Genomic DNA, 23,764 nt, shown 5'->3' with positions numbered 1-23,764 from the left:
TGGTGCCTGCACAATGAATCTACCACTCCCAGCGACCATTTTTTCCTTTTTTTTTTTTTTTTCTTCCTTTCTATTTTCATTTGACAGGACAGAGAAATGGAGAAGAGAGTGGAGGGGAGATAGGGAGAATGACATCTGCAGACCTGCTTCACTGCTCATGAAGCGTAACTCCTGCAGATGAGGAGCAGGGGCTTGAATCTGGGTCCTTTCACATGGTGATATGTGTACTTAACCAGTGCACCACTGCCCAGCCCCCCCCACCCCCATTACAAATCTTTAGGGAGATAATTTCAAGCAGTCACATACAAGTGTGTAAGTCACTGCCTTCACCACCAAAGTTCTATGCCCCCAAACTAACTAAAGATCTCACAAGCCTCAGAGTTAATTAACCATTAACTTTCAAGTTCATTGCTTATAACTGCACACCACATGAGTGAAGCCACTGGTGTTCACAATTTTAACCTTATTTTTAGAGCTTTCTCTTCTTGGCAACTTGGTTGATATTTTAATGGCTTTGTTGTCGTTGCATATCTCTTTCAAATATGTGATTCCTGCAAGTCATCATTTTTAATAGTCTGTGATCATTTCTACCAGAATCCCCTTCATTCCTACTTTGCTTTGTTGATTTCCTTCCTTCCTTCCTTCCTTCCTCCCTCCCTCCCTCCCTCCCTTCCTTCCTTCCTTCCTTCCTTCCTTCCTTCCTTCCTTCCTTCCTTCCTTCCTTCCTTCCTATGTTTATCATTTGCCCTAACTTCCTTAGCCCTTGGCAGACCTGGCTAACCTTAATCAAGATGGCTTTTCTCCCGAAATCTTACTCACCTCAGTCATTTGCCAGTTGGTTTCTGAGTTGCCCCTGTATGTTATATTTTAACAGGATGGTCTTTAAAGTTGCTTGGTCTCTTCACAGGTGAGGGTTCAGCCCTGCCTTGTTAGCTGGGATCTGCTTCCCTGAAGCATTAGTCACTGCAGAATCCTATTTCATAGTCCCTGTTCAATTCATCAGGACCATGCATAGAATACAAACTGAAATAATCCAGACTTCTCATACCGTTCTGACTCATGAAAGACCAATACAGGCAGTGTGTCATCTGGCTGGTGGGCATGCTCAAGAATTGTCTTATTTTAGAGTTTGTAAAAAAAAATGCTTACATACTTCTGGGTATGAATATGAAGGAGAAAAATTAGTAAGTATTTGTTAAAGTTTATAAAATACTGCAAGTGTATTCACATGCACCCCAGGAAAGCACCTGCTTTATTCACTCCTAGAAGTTTAATTGAATTTGTTGCAGGAGGTTTAGATTGAGATTTCCTGTCATGTTGGATCAATCATGATGTGTTCCACCAAGAACTGGGGAGATTGTGGTCAGGCATTATATATTTTATTTAGAAAAATGAAAATATGCATATAGATATACAGTTGGATATTTGGACAGAATGATGAATAGTTAACAAAGCTGGGCTTTTTTATTGCCTACCTGGAAATAACTTCTCATTGGCCTGTTTAAATGATCTGACTTATTTTTTAAAGGTTTTATTTATTTATTTATTAATGAGAAAGATAGGAGGAGAAAGAACTAGACATCACTCTGGCACATGTGCTGCCAGAGATTGAACTCAGGACCTCATGCTTGAGAGTCCAAAGCCTTATCACTGCGCCACCTCCCAGACCACTGACTCTTCTGTTGGTTCTGTTCTCTAGGTGAGACTTTCTAACATCCCAGTCTTCTTCCTATGCCACATCTACATATATTATTACTTTCTCAGGTGTCTTTCCTTTTTCTTCCATCTTGGTGACAGAGCCTTAAAAAAAAAGGGTGATAGTGAAAAAAAGTTCCAAGTCTCAGGCAGTTCTGTAACATCATATCTTGCTCTAATCCTAAGAAATTGACTTTGAGAGGCCAGGTGAGTATACACGTTACAGTGCACAAGGACCTGATTTCCAGCCCTCAGTCCCCACCTGCATAGGGAAAGCTTGGATCCTGTTCTGAGATAAAAGAAAATTATGAGATTTTAGTTAATATTAATGTCTCAGAGTTGACTAACTAGTTGTTGCAAACATTCCATAGTACTATAAAATATTAACAATAAGGGAAACTGAGTGCAGAAGGCTATGGGAATTCTCCATGCTGTATTTATAATGTTTCTGTAAATCTAAAACTTCTGAAATTTAAAGTTGAAAAGAAAATAAAGTCAGTTCTGGAAGCAGGAGGCTCAGAACAGGATCTAAGCCCCTCTGTTTAACAACTCTCAAAGTCAATTTCTTCTTCTTTTTTTAAAATAATACCCTCAGGTCATTATTATTATTATTATTATCTTTATTTGTTTATTGGATAGAGACAGCCAGAAGTTGAGAGGACAGGGAAGATAGAGAGGGAGAGAGACAGAGAGACGCCTGAAGCAATGCTTCACCGCCCATGAAGCTTTCCCTATGCAGGTGAGGGAATTCAGTATGGAATCATAGTAGCATCTGCAACTTGGTGGCTGAAAAGCAGTATGGTATAAAGCAGGATGAAATGTTTAATGAACAGGAACCAAAAAGTAGAAATAGAGTTGAGAATAGGGATCTTAGGGTGAAAAGAAACTAGGAAGGCTATTTTAAGTATGCTCCTAGGGACCCATGACTTTCATAGTTTTTACTATGAAAAGCTATCATAGTTTGATAGCTAGCATGAAGGTAGAAAAAATATTTTCTGGGAAGATAGTGTCAGCGTTGAGAATAGGGTTAGAAATTTGGATTAGGGGGCCAGGTGGTGGCGCACCTGGTTGAGCGCACATGTTACAATGTGCAAGGACCCAGGTTCAATCCCCTGGTTCCCACCTGTAGGGGGATAGCTTCACAAGGGGTGAAGCAGGGCTGCAGGTATCTCTCTGTCTCTCTCCCTCCCTATCATCCCCTTCCCTCTCGATTTCTACCTGTCTCTATCCAGTAAATAAATAAAGATAATTAAAAAAAGAAAAAAAAAAGAAAGTTGGATTAGGGCAGAGAGTAGCTCCCAAACTTGAAGAAAATCTATGAATAAAATTAGCTGTTTATCACATTCAACCTGACCCAGGGCCCATATATATTCATATTTAGCACAGGAGCCTGTTTAACCTCTGAGTCCTTGTTGGTCTGAGCTCACAGTTATTGGTCACAGCTGGGAACATTCTCGAGACAATGACAATTTCTCAGCATCTCCTTGATTTGCATGTCCTTTTCTATTTTGAGAAGTATTTCTTGAGAGTTGGGTGGTAGCACAGTGGGTTAAGCACGGGTGGCGCAAAGCGCAAGGACTGGCGTAAGGATCCCAGTTCGAGCCCCCAGCTCCCCACCTGCAGGGGAGTCTCTTTACAGGTGGTGAAGCACGTCTGCAGGTATCTTTCTCTCCCCCATCTTCCCTTCCTCTCTCCATTTCTCTTTGTACTATCCAACAACAACTACAACAATAAAACAACAAGAGCAACACAAGGGAATAAATAAATAAATATTAAAAAATCTTAATTTTTTAAAAGTATTTCTTAGCTATTTTGTAGAATATTCTTTGATTTAGGTTCACCTGGCATTTTTTTAAGAGTTGAACTTCTGTTCTAACTTCTTGGAAATAGAGCATAAGACAAGAATTGTTTTCATCACTTACTAAGGGAACATATTAAAGCAACTTACCAGGGATGTTAGCCACTATAGACTGTACTTGTTAGCTTTCTGCACTGGAAGATTAGCTGAAATTATTTTAATGTTTGCAAAGCTGGTATTTTTTAAAATTTATTTTTTTGGCCAGGAGGAGGGAGGGTGGGGAGGAGGGAGGAAGGGAGGCAGGCAGGGAGGGGGAGAGAGAGAGAGAGAGAGAGAGAGAGAGCGAGAGAGAGAGAGAGACCACAACAATAAACCTTCCCTCAACCCAAGCCTGGGAGCCTGGGTCACAAACATGGCAAAGCAGCATAGTATCCAAAGGAGCTATTTCAACTACCTTGTTGGGAGCTCTTTAGCTGTGTCCTATATCTCTTTGATATAATCTTATCATTAAAAATCTTATGTATGTGATAGAACAGAGAAAACTTGAGAGGGAAGGAGAGACACAGAGATACCTTGAAGCATTGCTTCACTGCTTGTGAAACTTTCCCACTGCAATTGGGGACCCAGGGCTTGAACCCAGGTCTATGCACATTGTAACATGTGCACACTGTTGGGTGTGCCACAGCCTGACCCCTATCATTGTATTTCTTAAGTGCTTTGTTTCTGGCCCTACAAGATACACTAATATTGTTTTATATGTCCTTTGCATTAGCTTTATAATCAACCATTTCCTCAAAGAACCCTGGTTTCTTTTACTGTACAATGATAGAAAACAAAATCTGGGTGGGACCATTGAGGAATTATGACTTCTGGCATCTCTTCAGTAGATCTTCACAGCTCACTTGCCTTCTAAATTATACACTCATAATTTTCAGCTTCCTAGCTGCTTCTTTCTAACATCCTTTCAGGCTCTTTACACATAAGCAAATGTTCTTTGGAGTCCTCAGTATGTTGTAATAGTGTGAAGGAATTCTATTTACTTCTGCACTTGAGCAGGAAAAGCTTTCTTTTAAAAGATTTTATTTCCTGTTCTTAACCTTGGTGTAGGGTGAGACTGACATTCGTTTTGTCTTTCTTTCCTCAGAGTTTGTTACTGCAGACACAGTGGAATCTTTCAAAACTTTTGGAATGGGAATATGACTTTTATGACTTGAGCTTTGGTGATGTTTGGCTCTGTCCCCTCTCCTAGACTGAGTGGATTATTTTATTTTATTTTATTTTATTTTATTTTTATTGTTCTGTTTTCCTCCCTCATGCAGCAGCTGTGGCAGGTCACAGACTCCCAACTACTGGGAAAAAGGAAAAACGGGCTGCAAATCCTTTAAGAGCCTGAACTTTGAGTTTTAAATTGGATTGTAAATGGAAGTCAGTTGTATGGGAGGTGATATGAGTCCCAAGGTAAATGCTGCTACTGACCAGCTGTGACCTTGGGCAGTGACCGAGCATCTCTTGGTCTCATCTCCACATCTGTGTGCTGAAGCTGCAGGGCTGGCTGACCTCTGGAGTCCTTGAAACTCCAGCATTCTGCATTTGTTGTTTTCTTGGCTATTATTATTACTTAAGCTAACTAATGGTATGCTCTTGTTTAAACACTAAGGAAAGTTCTGTAGAGAGGTCAGAATTTTAGAAACACTTGGGATTGTGTCTACTGGTCTGTATTAGAACAATTTTGAGGTCCAAAGGAAAGGATATCTTACTTTGAAAACTTAAAAATTTTTTTTAATTTATAAAATGGGAATATTGATAAGACCATAGGATGAGAGGGATATAATTCCATACAATTCCCATCACCAGAACTCTGAATCCCATCCCCTCCCTTGAAAGTGTTCCTAGTCTTTATCTCTCTGGGAGTATGGACCCAGGATCATTATGGAATGTAGAAGGTGGAAGGTCTGGCTTCTGTAATTGCTTCCCCACTGAACATGGGTGTTGGCAGGTCGATCTATACCCTCAGCCCATCTCTTTCTCTAGTGGGGCAAGGATCTGGGGAGGTGGGGTTCCAGGACACACTGATGGGGTCCTCTGCCTAGGCATTATGGTAGCGTCTGGATCCTGGTGGCTGAAAAAGAATTAATATATAAAGCAGAAAAAAATTGTTGACTAACCATGAACCTAAAGGCAAGAATATTGCAATGAAGATTTGGGAGTCTCCATTTTAGAAAAAGCTAGTAGGTCTATTTTAGGTATATTCCAAGGGGACCATGAGTTCACTAGTTTTTTATGTTAGTCTGACAGCTAACATTTAGGAGGTCCCAAGTATTGTCTTGGTAGATAATGTCATAGTTAGAAAAAGGACTAGAAAGCTGGATCAGGGAAGAGAGTAGCTCCCAAATATGGGAAAAGTGCATAAATATTATTAACTGTAAATCCCATTGATTTGATCCGGGGCCCATATTCAGCACAGGAGCCTATGTAACCTCTGCATCCCTGTAGGTCTGAGCTCACATTCTGTGGTCACGGCTAGGAACATCCCAGGCTGCACTAATTTTAGGACCCATCTTCTTCGAGTGGTAGAGTATGTTGCCCAACTTCCCTTTGGAGAATGGAACAGTCCTTACCATTGTTGATCCATATTTAGGGCAAGGTCCTGTAGGGGCCCACAAAGGGATCCATTATATTGTTTCTGCTGGAGATGACCAGTGACAGTGGAGACCAGTGACAGTGGAGAGAGAGATCTGTTAGAGGTCTAGGCGTATCGTGTCTGTATGGGAATCCCAGGACTCTCTGACTAGGGCCTCAGGTGATGGAGTGGCCTGATAATGACCACAGAGCCATCATTAAAGTATGATGGTCTCTTACCCTTATTCAGCTTTTGTAGTCCTTACTTTGTCTGACGAGGTTAGCTTTGGAGTGATTGAAGGAAGTGAAATAGGAAGTAGGTGAGGAGGGTGTTTAGGTCTAAGTAGAAGGTATTTGATTAGGTACTTTATGGTGTCTTTTTTAGGTCTTTCTACTTGCTGCATTCATTGACTCACTGCAAACTATTGTGTGCTATTGCTTTAAGGTGTATATTTTCCCCTAACTTATGGCTACATGTGTACATAAGCCCTATCTCATGGGCGCTGATATATGTCTAGATTTTGAGGCTTTGTTAGTAAGTGCACCACCCGAAATGAAATGAAGGAGACCTATGAGCTAGGAAAGGTCTCACCAGAGTAATGAAGCTGGAGGGTTGACATTCCACGGCTGACGTCTCTGAACACAATCCAAAGTGAAACATGTCAAGGTGGTACTGGTTGCATTGATTAGCTTGAGATCAACAGATGTAGTATCAGTTGGTACGAACTGAGAGAAGCATGCAGGAAAGTGAGCTCCACCCTAGATGTTCCAGGACTGGGAGAAATAAGGGTTTTGTAGAGAATGGAGAAGGTTCCTGCTGTCTTAGGGTTTAAGAAGGTAATAGATAGTTCTTGTTATAACCACATTATTTGACAGTTGGGTTAACTTTGAAAATCCCATTGTTAGGATTTGTTGCATCATACAAGACCTCACCATAATTTGTCTTTTAATGTTATTTACATATAGCTGTACCTTATAAAGTGGTGCCACCAGTTGCTTCTCTTCTCCCTGGTCTAAGCTTATAGGTGATTTAATATTTCAAAGAACAAGTCGTTATTAGAGATATGTTAACAATTTGAGACTTTTTTTTTTAACTTCAAATTCTTGAGTACAGTTGAGAGGACTTGGAAGAGACAGGTAAAAGGACCTGTTTATTCTTTGCCCAAAAGCAGATGTGTTTGGCACAGGTCAATATCCAGCTGAGCCACACGGTATATGGATATGTTGAAGAGCACAGGCTATGGAATCAGACAGAATGCTTGGGGTCTTTATTGCCCTCTGGCTATGTGACCTTGATTTTGGTAGCCTCTCCTCAACTTGAATTTTAATGCTTGTAAAATTAGAATTAAATGAGAACCTTACTCCTGACATTAGTTGTGAAGATTTGAAGGGATCATTCTCAAGCCTTGTAGCCCATGTGGAACATTAGGAATTACTCCATATATAAGCCAAAAAGAGAAGGAAAAATACCAAATGAGCTAACTTATAGGTGGGACCTAGTAATTAGGGACAGGGAGGGAGAAGACAAAGTGAAATATGAACTGGATGTGGTGTATTGCATCAAAGCAAGGAACCCTGGGGAAAGAGGAGCAAGGAAGGGGTGGAAGAGAACTTCAGGGGCTGGGTTCATAATGAAATTATATGCATGTGACGATGACTGCACTGTGAAGCATTAACCTCCTCATTAAGAAATGAGAAAAACCCCACCTGCAGGGGAGTCGCTTCACAGGCGGTGAAGCAGGTCTGCAGGTGTCTTTCTCTCTCCCTCTGTGTCTTCCCCTCCTCTCTCCATTTCTCTCTGTCCTATCCAACAATGACGACAACAACAGCAATAATAACTACAACAATAAAAAACAATAAGGGCAACAAAAGGGTAAGTAAATAAATAAATAAAAGAAGTGAGAAAAAAATTACTCCATAAACAGGTTATTAACTGCAGAGTGCTTGTCATATATTGGGTTATATACATTCTTAGCTCCTGTACCTGATTTACTTCACACAATTACATTGTGTTGTTGTCTATATTTTATAGAGGAGGAAAATGAACTTCAGAAGAGGTTAGTAACTTAATGTCTCAAACAGTCCATGGTAGAATGAGGACTGGAAACCAGATCTTGTATTCCTCTCCCATCATGCATTCTGTCTCCTGCGTGGAGAGCCTTTACTGCCCACATCAGGCTAGATTCAGGAGACTCCAAAAGACCACTTTTTAAAACTTCTACTGGGGGAAGAGGATAGAAAATAGAACTGTTTTTTCCAGTTTGCTTAACCACTGTGTACATACACCCCCCCACACACATATACATGTACACCAGAAATAACCAATGAACAAAAAAGTAAAGCTGCATGGACCAAAAACTGAAACAATACATCTTAGAAGAAAATACAACATGTGAAATCAAATAACCAAAAACTGCTGAACAAACATCATTAATATACAAAATATTTATAATGCTAAAGTAGTAACAGTTGATTTCCTTTGTGTTTCTACAACTTTGAAACCACATAGCTAATTTGTTGAATCTAGACTATACCAACCTTCTCTGTTTTTTTTTTTTTTTTAACCAGAGCACTGCTCAGCTCTGGCTTGTAGTGGTGGTGGTGGTGGTGGGGATTGAACTGAGGGCTTTGTAGCCTCAGGCATGAGAGTCTCTTTGCAGAACCATTATGCTATCTACCCTCCACCCCACTTACTTCTGTCTCCCTCTTCTTTCTTTTTTTATGTACTGGGACTTCCTGCATGTGTGATTTTACCACTCTGGGCCATATTTTCATTCAGAGAGACAGAGAGAGACCCTTTAGAGTCAGAAGTTTCTTCTGTTGCCATAGCATCTCCCATGTGGTGCTGGGGTTTGCATCTGGGCTGCATGCATGACAGTGCAGACACCCTACTCAGTGAGTTGTCTCTCTGGCTCAACCATGAAATTTTAAATAATAAACCTTTAAATAATAAACCTGCAAGTTTATTATTTAAAGAATTGTGTGGTGGCACACCTGGTTAAGTGCAAATAGTACTAATATAAGCACCTGTACAAGGATCTGGGTTTGAGTCCTCAGCTTCCCGCTTGTAGGGAGTTGAAGGGGGACATTTCATGAGTGGTGAAGCAGCTCTGAAGATGTCTATCTCTCTCTCTCTCCCTATCCCCCCCCTCAGTTTCTCTCTGTCATATCCAATATGGAAAAAATGGCACCAGGCGCAGTGGATTTGTAGTGGTGCCAGTACCAAGCCCCAGCAATAGCCCTAGAGGCAAAATAAACAAACAAATAAATAAAATAAAATAAAAAAGGATGGTGAAAGGCAGGATAGGTGATAAAGGGTCCTGAAACTAGTGATACCATGTATATTCAGAAGAGAGGCATCATCAGTTATGGGATATGGTATGGGGGTGAAGGTAGCAGCATTCTACATGGGCCTTGAAGACAGAGAAGCATTCTGGGGTAGTGGGAGTGGCAGGAAAAAGAAGCTCCAGGAACATCATAGATACATAAAACTGGAGTTTGAGATACAGAGTGAGGAGAATTATGGGAATCCACTTTATATTTAAGAATGTATTCTTTTGTTCACTAATCCTTTCTTAAATAAATTAAAAAAAAAGAATGTATTGAGTTCAATTTCAAACCCCTTAACACTGTGTGTGGCACACGCAACACCTGCCAACAATGTACAAATGCCCTCATCCAAAGTCTGTAAGATTGCTTACAGTCTCCTTCACACCACCCCCTTTGGTGACCTCAGTTCTCAGAGTCTAAGGGCCTGTTTCCATTTGCCTTTGCCTTTCTCCTTTATTTTTTATTTATTTTTTTTCCTCCAGGGTTATTGCTGGGCTCGGTGCCTGCACCATGAATCCACCGCTCCTGGAGGCCATTTTTCCCCCTTTTTGTTGCCCTAGTTGTTGCAGCCTCGTTGCGGTTATTATTGCCATTGTTGACGTTGCTTTGTTGTTGGATAGGACAGAGAGAAATGGAGAGAGGGGGGGAAGACAGAGAGAGAGAGGAGAGACAGATAGACACCTGCAGACCTGCTTCACTGCCCGTGAAGCGACTCCCCTGCAGGTGGGGAGCCGGGGGCTCGAACCGGGATCCTTACGCCGGTCCCTGCGCTTTGCGCCACGTGCGCTTAACCCACTGCGCCACCGCCCGACTCCCGCCTTTCTCCTTTATATCCCACATATAACTGAGGCCATCTGGGGTTGCTCCTTCTCCTGAGATATTTTACTTAGTAAGAGCCTTCAGTTCCATCCTGTAGCAAATGGCAAGCCGTCATCCTTTCTCAGAGCTGAGTAGTATTCCATTGAATACATATACCACACTGGGTTATTTCTGTATCTTGTTAAGTATTGCTGGGCATAAGTGCACATAATTTTTTTTTTAGATTTTTAAAAATATTTTATTTATTCCCTTTTGGTGCCCTTGTTGTAGTTATTATTATTGTTATTGATGTCGTTGTTGTTGGATAGGATAGAGAGAAATGGAGACAGGAGGGGAAGACAGAGAAGGAGAAATAAAGATAGACACCTGTAGGCTTAACTTCACCGCTTGTGAAGCAACTCCCCTACAGGTTGGGAGCCGGGGGCTGGAACTAGGATTCTTCCACTGGTCCTTGCACTTTGGCCACGTACGCTTAAGCTGCTGCGCTACCACCTGACTCCCAAATGCACATAATTTTATGTTCTTTTTTAAAAATAATTTATTAATTTATTAATGAGAAACATACGAGGAGAGAGAGAGAAAGAACCAGACATCACTCTGGTACATGTGCTGCCGGGGATTTAACTAAGGACCTCATGCTTGAGAGTCCAATGGTTTATCCACTGTGCCACCTCCCGGACCACATAATTTTATGTTCTTAAATGCCTGTGATTGACTGATCTTTATGAAGAGTGGTGAGTGTGTCCAAGAAAGAGGAAAGTAATGTATTAGTTCACAAAATTATTTCTAGGCATCTTTGCTGTTCTTCCACTTGTAGAGAGAACTTAAAACAACCTGAGTGCTTGCAGTTCTTTTGTATGCATGTTCAAATTCTAGACCAGGACTTTCTGATAGGGAAGCCACCATTACAATGACATGAGATGTTTGCTTCTAATTGAGACATACTGTCAATGAATCATGCATTGTGGATATTGAAGATGGTGGAGGGTGTGTGGGTATTGGTGTGCCCAGTTGAGCATATATGCTACCTTGCAAAGCTTCACGAGAGTGTGTCTCTCTCCCATTGCCTCCCCCTTCTCAATTTCTTATCTCCATCCAACATAAAATCAATAAAATAAAAAAGAAGCTAAAGTATTGTCAGTCTTTTTAATTTATTGCACAGTGAATGATTTTAATATATTGAGCTAAATAAAATATCAAGACTAATTCTGTCAGTTTGTTTTTTTACCAGTTTAGTGTGGCTACCAGAAAACTTAAAAGGAATGTATGTGATTCATTCATGGCTTGCATTTTATTTTTATTAGAGACTACTGTTTTAGAGAAACTTACTAGTGTCCTGTCCATCCATTCTAGGGTTATCTGTGGAGCTGATCATTTAGAAGTGGTAAGACCTAGGTTTTATCTATGGCTGGGTCCTATTTTTCTTTATTTGATCTTCAGAATTTTCATCAGTTTAGGGGGAGCATTGCATCAAATATTATCCACAACCTCTTATAATTTAACAATTTTCTTGTAGTAGCTTGAAATAAATGCTCAGAGACAATTATTGTTAACTTCTTCTGGGGGTTCCATTAAAGTCTGTATTATCCTCCTCCCTACCCCTATTGTCCCCTCTTACCAAATATTAGGAGGAAAGTCAGCTTTTTCCCCTTATCTATGGTATCTTAGTAAATCTTAGAGTGGAAAAAAATTCCCCCTCCCCTTTGTCTTTTCTGTTTTTGACCCCATCTGGTCTACTTCGTTTTCATGAGAATGGGGGCTCAAGTAGCTCCTCAAATGATAGATGCATGTGCCAGAGAGCTTGAAGAGTTTTCATTACTTTGATTCATGTCAAGCCTACTTTGAAATACCCCAAACATGGTAATTCCACAAAATTTCCTTAGATAATAACGAGGTTCACTAAAATGGAGTGTTTTCCCCTCTTGGTTCTAATATTTGAACAGACCAGCCATTTTCCTTTTCCTGATAAGTTGTAAATATGTTTCAGCAGTCCCTGCACTGCTTGACTGTTTGTCCATCTATAAATAAATACAACAGCTCTGGGCTGCCTTCCAGGATTCAGAGATGTCAGACTTGATCTTTGTCCTCAAGGAACTCTTCATTAAGGGGAGTGGGGATGGGTAGCAGATCAACATAAAAACATGGTGCTTGGAGACATGGGAGGGATATTCGGTTTATTAGGGTGCAAGAATAGGAGGCAACCCGATGAGCGATCTCAGGAAATGAGACCTTTGCTTTCAGATAAGAGTGTCTGACATTTCAAAGTGAGACAGGTTAGTTAGCTACAAGTCAAATACAGTCTTTATGAGTACATATGAAAATATAATTCCATTAATGGAATGTCAGTGTCTGACTGGAAGGTTGCTACTTTGAAATACCCACTTGTGATACTTAGAACCACAGTGTATTATTTTGCAATTAAATTGCAATTTTTGGAATAGTCTATAAAGTACGTTATACTAAAATAGAAGTGTGTGGAAAAAGGGCTACGTAAAAGCAACATTTTACTGGTTTTAAAAACAGAGATACTCAACAGGAAGGACATTGCTTTATCAGTGAAGTTCATTTGATTGTGAGTACTTGAATTTAAAGTTATCCTTTATAAAATCTGGACTTTTTTTTTTCTGAGTGTGTGTGACCAAAATAAATCTGCAGACATAATTTTGGAAGCCAGAACCTCTTGCTTTTTGGTTTGAGGTTTATAGGAATCCTAAAATGATAGGTTACTAATTGGCTCCAATTGAAATCTCAGACCATTGGGCTAACTATAAGTACAGAAATGGTAATAATATTTAACATTTATATGCTCTAGGAGATGAATATTTTGTTTCCTGTGTAAATATAACTGATCTCTTGAGGAAACAGAATGTTAGTGTTCATCAACTTGTGTAGCTATGATTAGGAGACATTTTATTCAGCATGTATATAGTATAATAATGCATACTCCTCTTTGTGAATTAATTTGCTCCAGTATATTTAATACTGTAAAACCCAGGTATTTGTACTAGATGAATGGCATATTCTTTGAAGACAAGAAAATCTAAAATACTATATTTAACATGAACCAACAGTACCTTTTTAACACTAAAAATAAAAATTAAATGTGGGCTGGGTAGACAACATAATGGTTATACAAAAGACTTTCATGCCTGAAGTTCCAAGGTCCCAAGTTCAATCACCATAAGCCAGAGCCAAGCAGTGCTCTGGGTTCCCTGTGTCTTTCTCTGTCACTCTCACTCTCTCATTAAAATAATACATTTTAGTCGATGGTAGCGTAGTGGGTTAAGCACAAGTGGCCTGAAGCACAAGGACTGGTGTAAAATACAGTTAATTAAATGTTAAAAATAACGCAACTAATTGTGGAGGAGCCAGGTAGTTGTACACCTGATTTTATGCACATGTTACAATGTGCAAGGACCCAGGATCAAGACCCTAGTCCCTACCTGTAGGGGGGGAAGCTTCATAAACAGTGAAGTAGTGTTACACGTCATTCTCTCTTTCTCCCTCCCCTTTCTATTTCTGTCTCTATCTTTGCTGAGACCTGATTTTGAATATTGAGTTTCAGCCTACTACTAAGATTCATCAATCTGATGTTGAAACATTCATTCAACAGTGTCAGTTTTTAAAAATATTTATTTATTTATTCCCTTTTGTTGCCCTTGTTGTTTTATTATTGTATTAACTATTGATGTTGTTGTTGTTGGATAGGACAGAGAGAAGTGGAGAGAGGCAGGGAAGACAGGGGGGAAAAGAAAGATAGACACCTGCAGACCTGCTTTACTGCTTGTGAAGTGACTCCCCTGCAGGTGGGGATCCCGGGGCTCCAACAAGTATTCTTACGCTGGTCCTTGCTTTGTGCCACCTGTGCTTAACCTGCTGTGCTACCGCCCAACTCCCTCAGTTTATCTTTTATGATGGAGAAATTGTAGTGTGTGTGAACACTGTGGTTCCCCCACCACCTTCAAACTCAGGACAATTGGTAGAACCAATGATACCACTTCTGTTACCACTAACATTGCAACCATAACTGATATAACCACAATTACAGGTGGATGCTCTTGGTATTATATGAATTGGAGGTGATTGCAGATCATTCAAACTTGGACAGAACGCAAATTTAAACATGCATAGTTCGTATGCAGTTCTACAACAAGAATAATACATGTGTTGATAGTATACTTTTGGAATGGAAGTTTCTAAGAGGTACACAGTGACAATAGCGGTGACAACACCTGTAGAAGGCTGAACTTATTAATGAGAGGAGCAGTATGCTAATTGTTGCCTGGAAAATTGCTTCAGATTGGAGCAGTGATGAGTTCTCTGTTTCTCTGTTTCCCTTGCCCTCTCTTCTCTGTGCTACTCCAGAGTACTGTGTGCTCTGGATTCTGCAATGAAAGTAAATTCTGTGTGTGGAACTACATATACCTCGCACTCTTACAATCTTGCCAATCACTGTTAATCACAAATAAAAAGAAGAAAAGTTCTGTAAAAAAAAAAGTTCAAAGCAATTATATGCCTGTCCTTGGTATAAGTAGAAAAATCACTAGAAATCAATTTTGTGTTTGTACTGGTGTCTCATAGCTAGAGCTGCTCTAACTGGTTTGTGAGGATTATTTAGTCTTTGGTAGCTTAAATAGCTGCCCTTTGTTAAAATAGAAGTAAAATAGTAATCATTTTCAGGGACTGGGCTGTGGCATAGTCCATTAAGTGCAATAGTACTATACACAAGGACCCGGGTTTGAGGCCTCGCTCCCCACCTGCAGTGGGGACATTTCACAAGCAGTGAAACAAATATGCAGGTGTCTTCTTTCTTTTTTTCTTTCTTTCTTTCTTTCTTTCTTTCTTTCTTTCTTTCTTTCTTCTTTCTTCCTTTCTTCCTTCCTTCCTTCCTTCCTTTCATTTTCTTCCTTCCTTCCTTCCTTCCTTCCTTCCTTCCTTCCATTCTCTCTCTTTTTTGATATATTTAAAACTTTTAAATTATCTTTATTGGATAGAGACAGCCAGAACCTAAGAGGGTAGAGGGAGACAAAGAGAGAGAGAGAGAGAGAGAGACCTACAGTCCTACTTTACCACTTGAAAATCTTTCCTCCTACAGGTGGGGACTGAGGCTTGAACCCGGGTCTTTGTGCATGCTAACATGTGCACTCAACCAGGTGCATCACCATCTGGCCTCCGGTGTCTTATCTTTCTATCTCCCTCTCTATATCCCCTTCCCCTCTCAATTTCTCTCTGTCCTATGGAATAAAATGGGAGCGGGGTGGGGGGGGTGGAGAAGGGAAAAATGGCCACCAGGAGCACTGAGCCCCAGCAAGCTGGCTCTAACCCTGGAGGAAAAAAAAAAGTAGTCATTTGCTATTGTGCATATAAAATGGAGAACCTCACAGGATATAGCTTCATATTATAGTCTGCCAGCATAATGAGGAATAAATATTACATATTAAACATTTATTCAACACGCAAACTCACTAATATGCAAATTACAATTAGCAATAAGTGAGGAGAAAGGCATACATGGTGGTGAGAAAATCTTCAGGTGAGAGTTGAGGAGAGAGCTGGTGGATTTTAGGGAAACCAATAAGCCCATAAAAAGCTTTTTTTTTTAAAGAAATAAACAATTTAGGACAAGCAACTTTTTGGCCTGAAAAAAAAGGTGCAGATGTAATTTACTCATAATTGGGCTGTTCTACTATGTGATGCTACTTAAGTGCAGGGTGATGTTTGGAACCGATCTAGGAACTAAGCATTAGTTCCAGCCTGATCCTAATTCAAAACCTTGGCACACCGTCTTTGGTCAAGTACTGAACCCTCAGTTTCTGGAGTATTGTCAGGGCTTGGGCAGTTAGGGAGGCATCCAGAAAGTTGAGGGCCACAGCCATTTAACTATGGAAATATTTCAGTATGTAAGAAAACAGTTTGGCATACTTTACAGTTAATTACTAACTTTGTGTGTAAGGCTAAGATGCAAGGAATTTTGGTGATTATTTAGTTGGAATCATTTCAAAAATTTCTATGGATGCTTTGCCATCTATGCAACCCAGGTTTGAGTCCACCCTTGTGCATTGAAGGAAGCTTAGGTGCTGTGGTTTCTTCTCCCACCCAGCTTCTCTGTCTCTGTGTCTTTTTGAAAAAGCCCAGTGTGGTGAAGCCCCAGAGATGACATCTCCTCCCTCAAAATATCTGTGACTACAGTGCTGAAGATGTCTCTCTTTCTCCCCCTTTCTATCCCCTTCCCCTCTTAATTTCTCTCTGTTCTGTCATATAAAAATAAAAAATTGATTCATTTAAAAAAATGTATGAGGGAGCCGGGCAGTAGCGCAGTGAGTTGAGTGTGCAGGTAGTGCAAAGTGCAAGGACCGGCATAAGTATCCTAGTTCGAGCCCCCGGCTTCCCACCTGCTGGGGAGTCTCTTCACAGGTGGTGAAGCAGGTTTGCAGGTGTCTTAACTTTCTCTCCCCTTCTCTGTCTTCCCCTCCTCTCTCCATTTCTCTCTGTCCTATCCAACAATGACAACATCAGTAATAACAAAAACAGTAAAACAAGGGCAACAAAAGAGAATAAATAAATATTTTTAAAAAATCTGTGGAAACATTTTATCATTCTATTGGGGGTGTAATGATCTACAATACAGTTGTTGATACATAGGTACAGTTTCTTATCTCCCTATGATAGGTGTCTACAGAACACTCATCCCCAACTTGGGTCCTTCTCATCATATACCAGGGACCCTAATGCCCTCTCTACTCTCTCCCTTTCACCTTCCCAGAGTCCTTTGATTTGGTGTGATAAACCACACTGTGGGAACAATTTAAGTGTCCACTGATAAATCAATGAATAATAAAAATGTGTTTACACATACACACATTCATGGACACTTAGACATACAGGAATACTACCCAACTATGACAAAAAATGGACTCTTGCTGTTTGTAACAATGCAAATGGACTTTGAGGGTTAAGTGAAGTAAGTCAGAGCCAAATACTGTATGATTTTTACTTGTGTGGAATTTAAAAACAAAAGAGAAAACAGATTAGAGGCTACCAGAGTGAAGGCATGTTGGAGCATGTGTATGGGAAATAGGAGAAGCAGAGACATACGTTTTCAGTTACCAAATAAATCATGAAGATGCAGTATGAAGCATGGACAACATAGCAATGTGACATTGAAAAATTAAAAGTTGCAAAGGAGAGATGAGAAATAGATTTACTGTTGTCACTTTGCATTTTATGAAAGCACCAAATATTGATGCTATATGGCTGAGACTTAAATAGTGCTTTATGTCAATTACACAACTGAGGAAAAGAGAGGGAGAGAGAGAGATAGAGAGAGAGAGAGAGAGAGGAGAGAGAGAGAACCCTAACCCCCTCCAAATTCCATTCACTCTATATTTTTGTGGGGAAAGGAAGGGCTACATTCCAGTTTTAAATGTCAGGTGTACATTTTTATAACCTGGGTCACATTTTAAGTCTGCAACATTATCACACTGATCATATTCTTTCCAAGAAGGTAACCAATCATAAAACTTGCTGTGTCTTTTGCAGGCGACATCACTGTCCACACCTTCCTACTAAGATTTATGATAAAACAGAGAGGCCGTGTCTTCTCTCCGAATATACCGAGAACTTCCCTCTCTATCACTCTTACCTGCCCAGAGACTCCTTCAAGCCCAAGATGGAGTACAAGAAAGGGTCCATACCGATGGAAGGCCTGACCACATCAAGGTGAGAGTGAGTCGTAACAACATGTAAATGCTTGCACTAGTGGGGTGATGAATAGCCTTAAATGTAGTAATGGGCAGTACTGTTTGAGCACATGCTCTTATTAATGATCGAATGCCTATTCATACTCTCTTTCAAAGAAAACTGTTCACTTCTTAGCCTGTTTAGTTTTTTCCATTTCTCCCTCTTCTCTCTTTCCATGTCATTTTCTTGGGAGGGTAATTCTTTATAGTGCAGTTGCTGACATATAGATACAATTTCTCATTTCCCCACAATAGGTGTCTGTACACCACTCCCCCTTACTCAGCTTAGTTCCTTCTTTACCATCATGCATCAGGTAGGGCCTCAGTGAGCATAGAGTGAACAGCTGGACAGGAGCAACCTCAGAACTAAGTGTAAAGTTTTTGTCTGACATGTGATTTGAATCAGTTCCCATATATGGTAAGCAGTTACCTTAAATGATTTAAGCACACTATTTCTGGGTTCTGACTCACTCATCATATACAATAATTTATGTAGCCTATGTCAGCCTATGACTATTAATATGCAGTTTAAAGTCTGAAGTTGAGGCCAGTAAGATAGCTCACCAGGGAAGGTGCCTGCTTTGCTTTGGTGCTATGGTGTTTCCCTCTCTCTTTGTATCTCCCTTAATTCTCTCTTTTTTTTTTTTCCTGTCAACCCCCCTCTCTTTCCCTCTTTCATTCTTTCTTTCTTCCTTCCTTCATCCATTCCTTCCTCCTTCCTTCCTTCCTCTCTCTCTCTCTTTCTTTCTTTCTCTCTTTTCTTTCTCCTCTTCTATCTGAAAAAAGTTAGCCCAGAGGATAGAATCCCTTGGTGGTGACACACACACACACACACGAAGTTCATTTTACTAAGCCAACAGTATCCTTTCTTTCTGAGAATTTAAAGACCATAAGAAACCAGAACCATTCCTGAGCATTGCTTTCCCTTCTAAGAAACCATGGTCAATGTTAACAGAAAGTCCTACGCACATACAAAAGAGACATATATGTAGCCTTGATTACTAAACTCAGCCAAACCGAGAACCACATGACTTTGATTCAGTAGGTGGAAGATCCTGTCTATTTTCAGAAAGCAAGTTCTAACATTTCTTCAGTGGTAGGAAAGGATGGGTAGTATTGATGAATGGGTTACAAATATGAGATTCAGACTTTAGATATTAGTTTTCTCATTTCTTTATGCCTAGTTTTCAGGAAAGTGAAAGTGCCTAGTGAAATGTACAAGACAGATTAAGATGTCATGTTAGTGATAAGTTTCTTGACCTGGAAAATAAATGCTTTTGAGGGTTGAATATTGCAGGATGCTCTGTGTTGCTTACATGCTTAGGAGCAGGAGGATATGTTTGTTCTCTGGGGCCAGAGCACCATCACTTTGCTCTGGGTCCCCAGATGGAGCCCTTCAGCTCTCCCTGTTTCCATCAATTCTTTGTGAAACAAAAACTTCCCCTATGACCTGACCTAAATTACTCTTGTCTCATGTCACTTAAAACAATAAACATAACACCCAGAAAGTCCCTCTTCATCTGCCAAAGCCAGAATAGCAATATCATTCATGTCAAGATGTGGCCAGAGTAGAAGAATGCAGATACTGAAGCAGTTCCTCAAACAAACTAATAACAGTCACAAGGACTATTTTTAAAATTTAATGTCATTTTTTATTTGTGATTAACAGTATGTTACAAGATTGTAAGATTACAGGGTATAGTTCCACACTGCACCCACCCCGAAAGTCCTGTGTGCCCACCCTTCCACCTTTCAGTTGTAAGCACTATGGTTCTCATAGTTTTTTTTTTAACCAGAGCATTAAGAAGCAGTTTGTTTGCTTGTTTTTTTTTCAAGTTCATATGCATCAGTTCTCTAGATTTCACATATGATTAAAATAATCCAGTAGTTTTCTTTCACATCTCTAATTCTGCTAAGCATAATCACCTCTGTTTCTATCCATTTTGTCCCAAAGGACACAATATCATTTTTTTTTTTGACAGTCATAAGGACTTTTAAGAGAAAGTGTCATGCCCAAGATTACCCTTGACAATTGAACAGAGCAGACTGCTTCTTACCTCCCCTTGGTTTATTTCCCCAGAAGGAGAACTAAGGAAAGAGAACAGAAAGAGCGTCAGGCCCCTCATAAGAAATGTAGAGGAACCATCATAGAAGCTTCTGGGAAAAGTGGTGGGTCACCCCATATCTGCCCACCACTGTGTATGCCGGGATTGTCACCCTCCTACCTTTAAATCTCTTATTACAAAGTATTCTACTCAGTTCCCTACCTGAAGACAGACCCTGCCTACTGAGATTGGATAGGAGCCTGCCACCTGCTGAATGAAACAGCCATGTGGCTCTGGGTTTGCCTGGGATTGGTGATTAAGCCCAGACACAAAAACCACCTGGTTTCTGGAAAGGTTATCATCCCAGCATGAGGCATGATTATGACTGCATACAATTCTTGCTGACTGTAAATCTTTCGGATTTACAGCAGGTGCCAAGTGGGGGAATGCTTATGATTTGCAGCCTTTCTTAGAATGATAGTCTTGTAGTCCTTGGTAATTCTCTCCCATATGATCTACCCAAGATCAATTTATGAATTAAGAGGTTTGTACTTCAAGCCTCATTTCCTCTTAGGCATGTCAACATGTAGCACACTTGGGCCTCATTTTGGGATATTATTTCTATTAGCTGAGCCAGACTCCTAAAGATGGGTGAAGTGGGTAGCCTCAGAATAAAAATGCGACTCTTCATGATTGTGTCAGAACTTGATTCTAAAAATAAGTAGGACCATGGGTAGGGTAAAATGGAGGTACACACAGGAGTAGATGGAGCTGGGTTTAGACTTGATGATTTTGGCTGAGGGATAGAGGGCTGGGTTTTGGCAGGCAGATTCCTTTTATTGAGAAGACTCCTGGGTAAACTGAGAGAGAAAGAGAGGAAAGAGCTAACTAAGCAAGGTTACTGTCAGTCCTCTTTAAAAACCAGTAAAAAGCAAGAAAGTTGCTAGTGTATTTGAATCATTCCTATCAATAGATTTTTACACATTTTCTGTTCAAATATATACTAGATATCTCCACCTAGAGCTTTGCCAATGAATGGGGATATACTTTCTCTTCTGCATAGACTGGGCCTGAGAATTAATGCAGATATGCAGGAAAAAGTTTCAGGACTTGACTCACCCATGCTGTTTCAAAGCAGTTGATGGTGTGCCTTTGATTAAGTTTGGGTTATTTTTTTTTTTCTCTTCCCAAGGCTTGATTCTTTTCTTTCCCTAACTATTTGTTTTCTCTAGTCTTCCAGTTTGGACTGCTCTATTAATTTATCTTAAACTTCACTGAATCTCCTTTCTTCATTTTTTTTAAATTTAATTTTATTTATTTTCCCCTTTGTTGCCCTTGTTGTTTTAACATTGTTGTGGTTATTGATGTCGTCATTGTTGGATAGGACAGAGAGAAATGGAGAGAGGAGGGGAAGACGGGGGAGAGAAAGACAGACACCTCAGACCTGCTTCACTGCTTGTGAAGTGACTCCCCTGAGGTGGGGAGCCAGGGGCTCGAACTGGGATCCTTATGCCGGTCCTTGTGCTATGTGCCACGTGCACTTATTAACTCGCTGCACCACCGCCCGAATCCCTCCTTTCTTCATTTTTATCAAGGGAATGCTTTATTCCAAAAATTGTATTTTTCTGCTATAAAATTTACTTTTAGTTTTTATTTTTGGTTGTTTTTAGGGTTTCATTGAGAGGCAGAGAGAAGAAAAGAAACTATAACACTGAAGATTCCTTCACTATGCTGGGGGCTGGAACTTTGTTTTTTAAAATATAGGTTCTATTTCTCTTTTCTTTTGTGATTTGCATAGTCATTATGCTGTTTCTGGACCTTTCTTATCTTTGAATTCAGTACAACTTATATTCCTTTTCATACTCAAGCACAATTTATGTATACACTTTAAATTCCCACGCCTGGGTCTGCTAGGAGTGGTTTTCATGATTATGTGCTCTTTTTCTTTTTCTTTTTTAAAAATCTCTTTATTGGGGAATTAATGTTTTACATTCAACACTAAATACAATAGTTTGTACGTACATAACATTTCTCAGTTTTCCATATAACAATACAACCTCCACTAGGTCCTCTGTCATCCTTCTTGGACCTGTATTCTCCTCACCCCCAGCTATATTTTTTCTTGAGACTGGTTTATCTTTTCCTTTGTGTATGTCATATAATTTTGGACTTATTCTAAACTGTTAATTTCATTTTGTGGAGACTCTGATTATTTTTCTTTTATATTCCTCTGATGTTATTTTTAAGTGAAGGTAAGAGAGGGAGAGAAGTCAGTGATCAGAACAGTTTTGAGTTAGGGATCGAGCTTTGGGTCTCATGCACACAAAGCATGTGTTCTGCCCGCTGAGTAGAACTTTCTGGCCACTTTGTTGTTTTGCTTAAAAATAAGTAGATAAGGGACCAGGTGTTGGCACACATTACAGTGCACAAGAACCTGGGTTCAAGACCTTGGTCCCCACTTGTAGGGGAAAAACTTCACAAATGGAGAAGCAGGTCTGCAGGTGTCTCTCTGTCTTTCTCTCTCCCTACTTCCCTCTTCCTTCTAAATTTCTCTCCACTTTATCAAATAAAATAAAATTTAAAAAACAATAAAATAAAACTAGATTAAAAAAGGCAAATGGATAACTTGACTAGACTCAAAATGCAAACTGTGTGTCTCAGATGTGAGTTCAGATCTCAGTTTAGTTTTCTCTCTTCAGCTTAGTTTTTAAAAAAAATTTTATTTATAAAAAGGAAACACTGAGGGGTTGGGCAGTAGCGCAGCGGGTTAAGCGCACATGGTACAAAGCGCAAGGACTGGTGTAAGGATCCCGGTTCAAGCCCCCGGCTCCCCACCTACAGGGGAGTTGCTTCACAGGCGGTGAAGCAGGTCTGCAGGTATCTGTCCTCCTCTCCCCCTCTCTGTCTTCCCCTCCTCTCTCCATTTCTCTCTGTCGTATCCAACAACAGATGACATCAACAACAACAATAATGGCTACAACAAGGGCAACAAAAGGGGAAAAAAAAGGCCTCCAGGAGCAGTGGATTCATGGTGAAGGCACTGAGCCCCAGCAATAACCCTGGAGGAAAAAAAAAAGGAGACACTGACAAAACCATAGGATAAGAGGGGTACAACTCCGTATCCCATCCCCTCCCCTGATAGCTTTCCTATTCTTTAACCCTCTGGGAGTATGGACCCAAGGTCATTGTGGGATGCAGAAGGTTAAAGGTCTGGCTTCTGTAATTGCTTCCCGGCTGAACATGGGCGTTGACTGGTCGATCCATACTCCCAGTCTGTTTCTCTCTCTCTCTCCCTTGTGGGGAAGGGCTCTGGGGAAGCAGAGCTCCAGGACACATTGGTGGGGTTGTCTGTCCAGGGAAGTCTGGTTAACATCTTGCTAGAATCTGGAACCTGGTGGTTGACAAGAGAGTTAACATACAAAGCCAAACAAATTGTTGACCAATCATGGACCTAAGGGTTGGAATAGTGCAGATAAAGAGTTGGGGGGGGGGGTCTCTGTTTTGTAGATAGTTAGTAGGCATATTTTAGTTATATTCTAAAGGGCCTGTGCCTGTACTAGTTTTTTTTTTTTTTCTTTTTTCTTTTTTCCCCTGAGCTTAAAATGCTGGTGAATCCAAAGTTATTGTCTGGGGAGAGGATGTCATGGCTGGAAAAAGGACCAGGAAGTTGGATCAGGGAAGAGAGTAGCTCCCTAATATGGAAAAGGGGTATAAATATT

The 23,764-nt window shown here is 40.3% G+C and overlaps 1 protein-coding gene across 1 annotated transcript in view; it reads left to right on the top strand.

Moving 5' to 3' along the window:
* SAXO1 (stabilizer of axonemal microtubules 1) overlaps nucleotides 1–23,764 on the top strand; it is a 174,680-nt gene that overhangs the window by 126,766 nt on the left and 24,150 nt on the right. The window contains exon 2 of the mRNA XM_060198935.1: nucleotides 17,801–17,980. Within this exon, the coding sequence (XP_060054918.1) occupies nucleotides 17,801–17,980 (180 nt within the window). The remainder of the gene's footprint in view (nucleotides 1–17,800; nucleotides 17,981–23,764) is intronic.

The sequence above is a fragment of the Erinaceus europaeus genome, chromosome 10 (assembly GCF_950295315.1).
Source record: "Erinaceus europaeus chromosome 10, mEriEur2.1, whole genome shotgun sequence".
Taxonomy (NCBI): Eukaryota; Metazoa; Chordata; class Mammalia; order Eulipotyphla; family Erinaceidae; genus Erinaceus; species Erinaceus europaeus.
The sequence above is the reverse complement of the archived record's forward strand: the minus strand, read 5'-3'. Positions and strand labels throughout refer to the sequence as shown.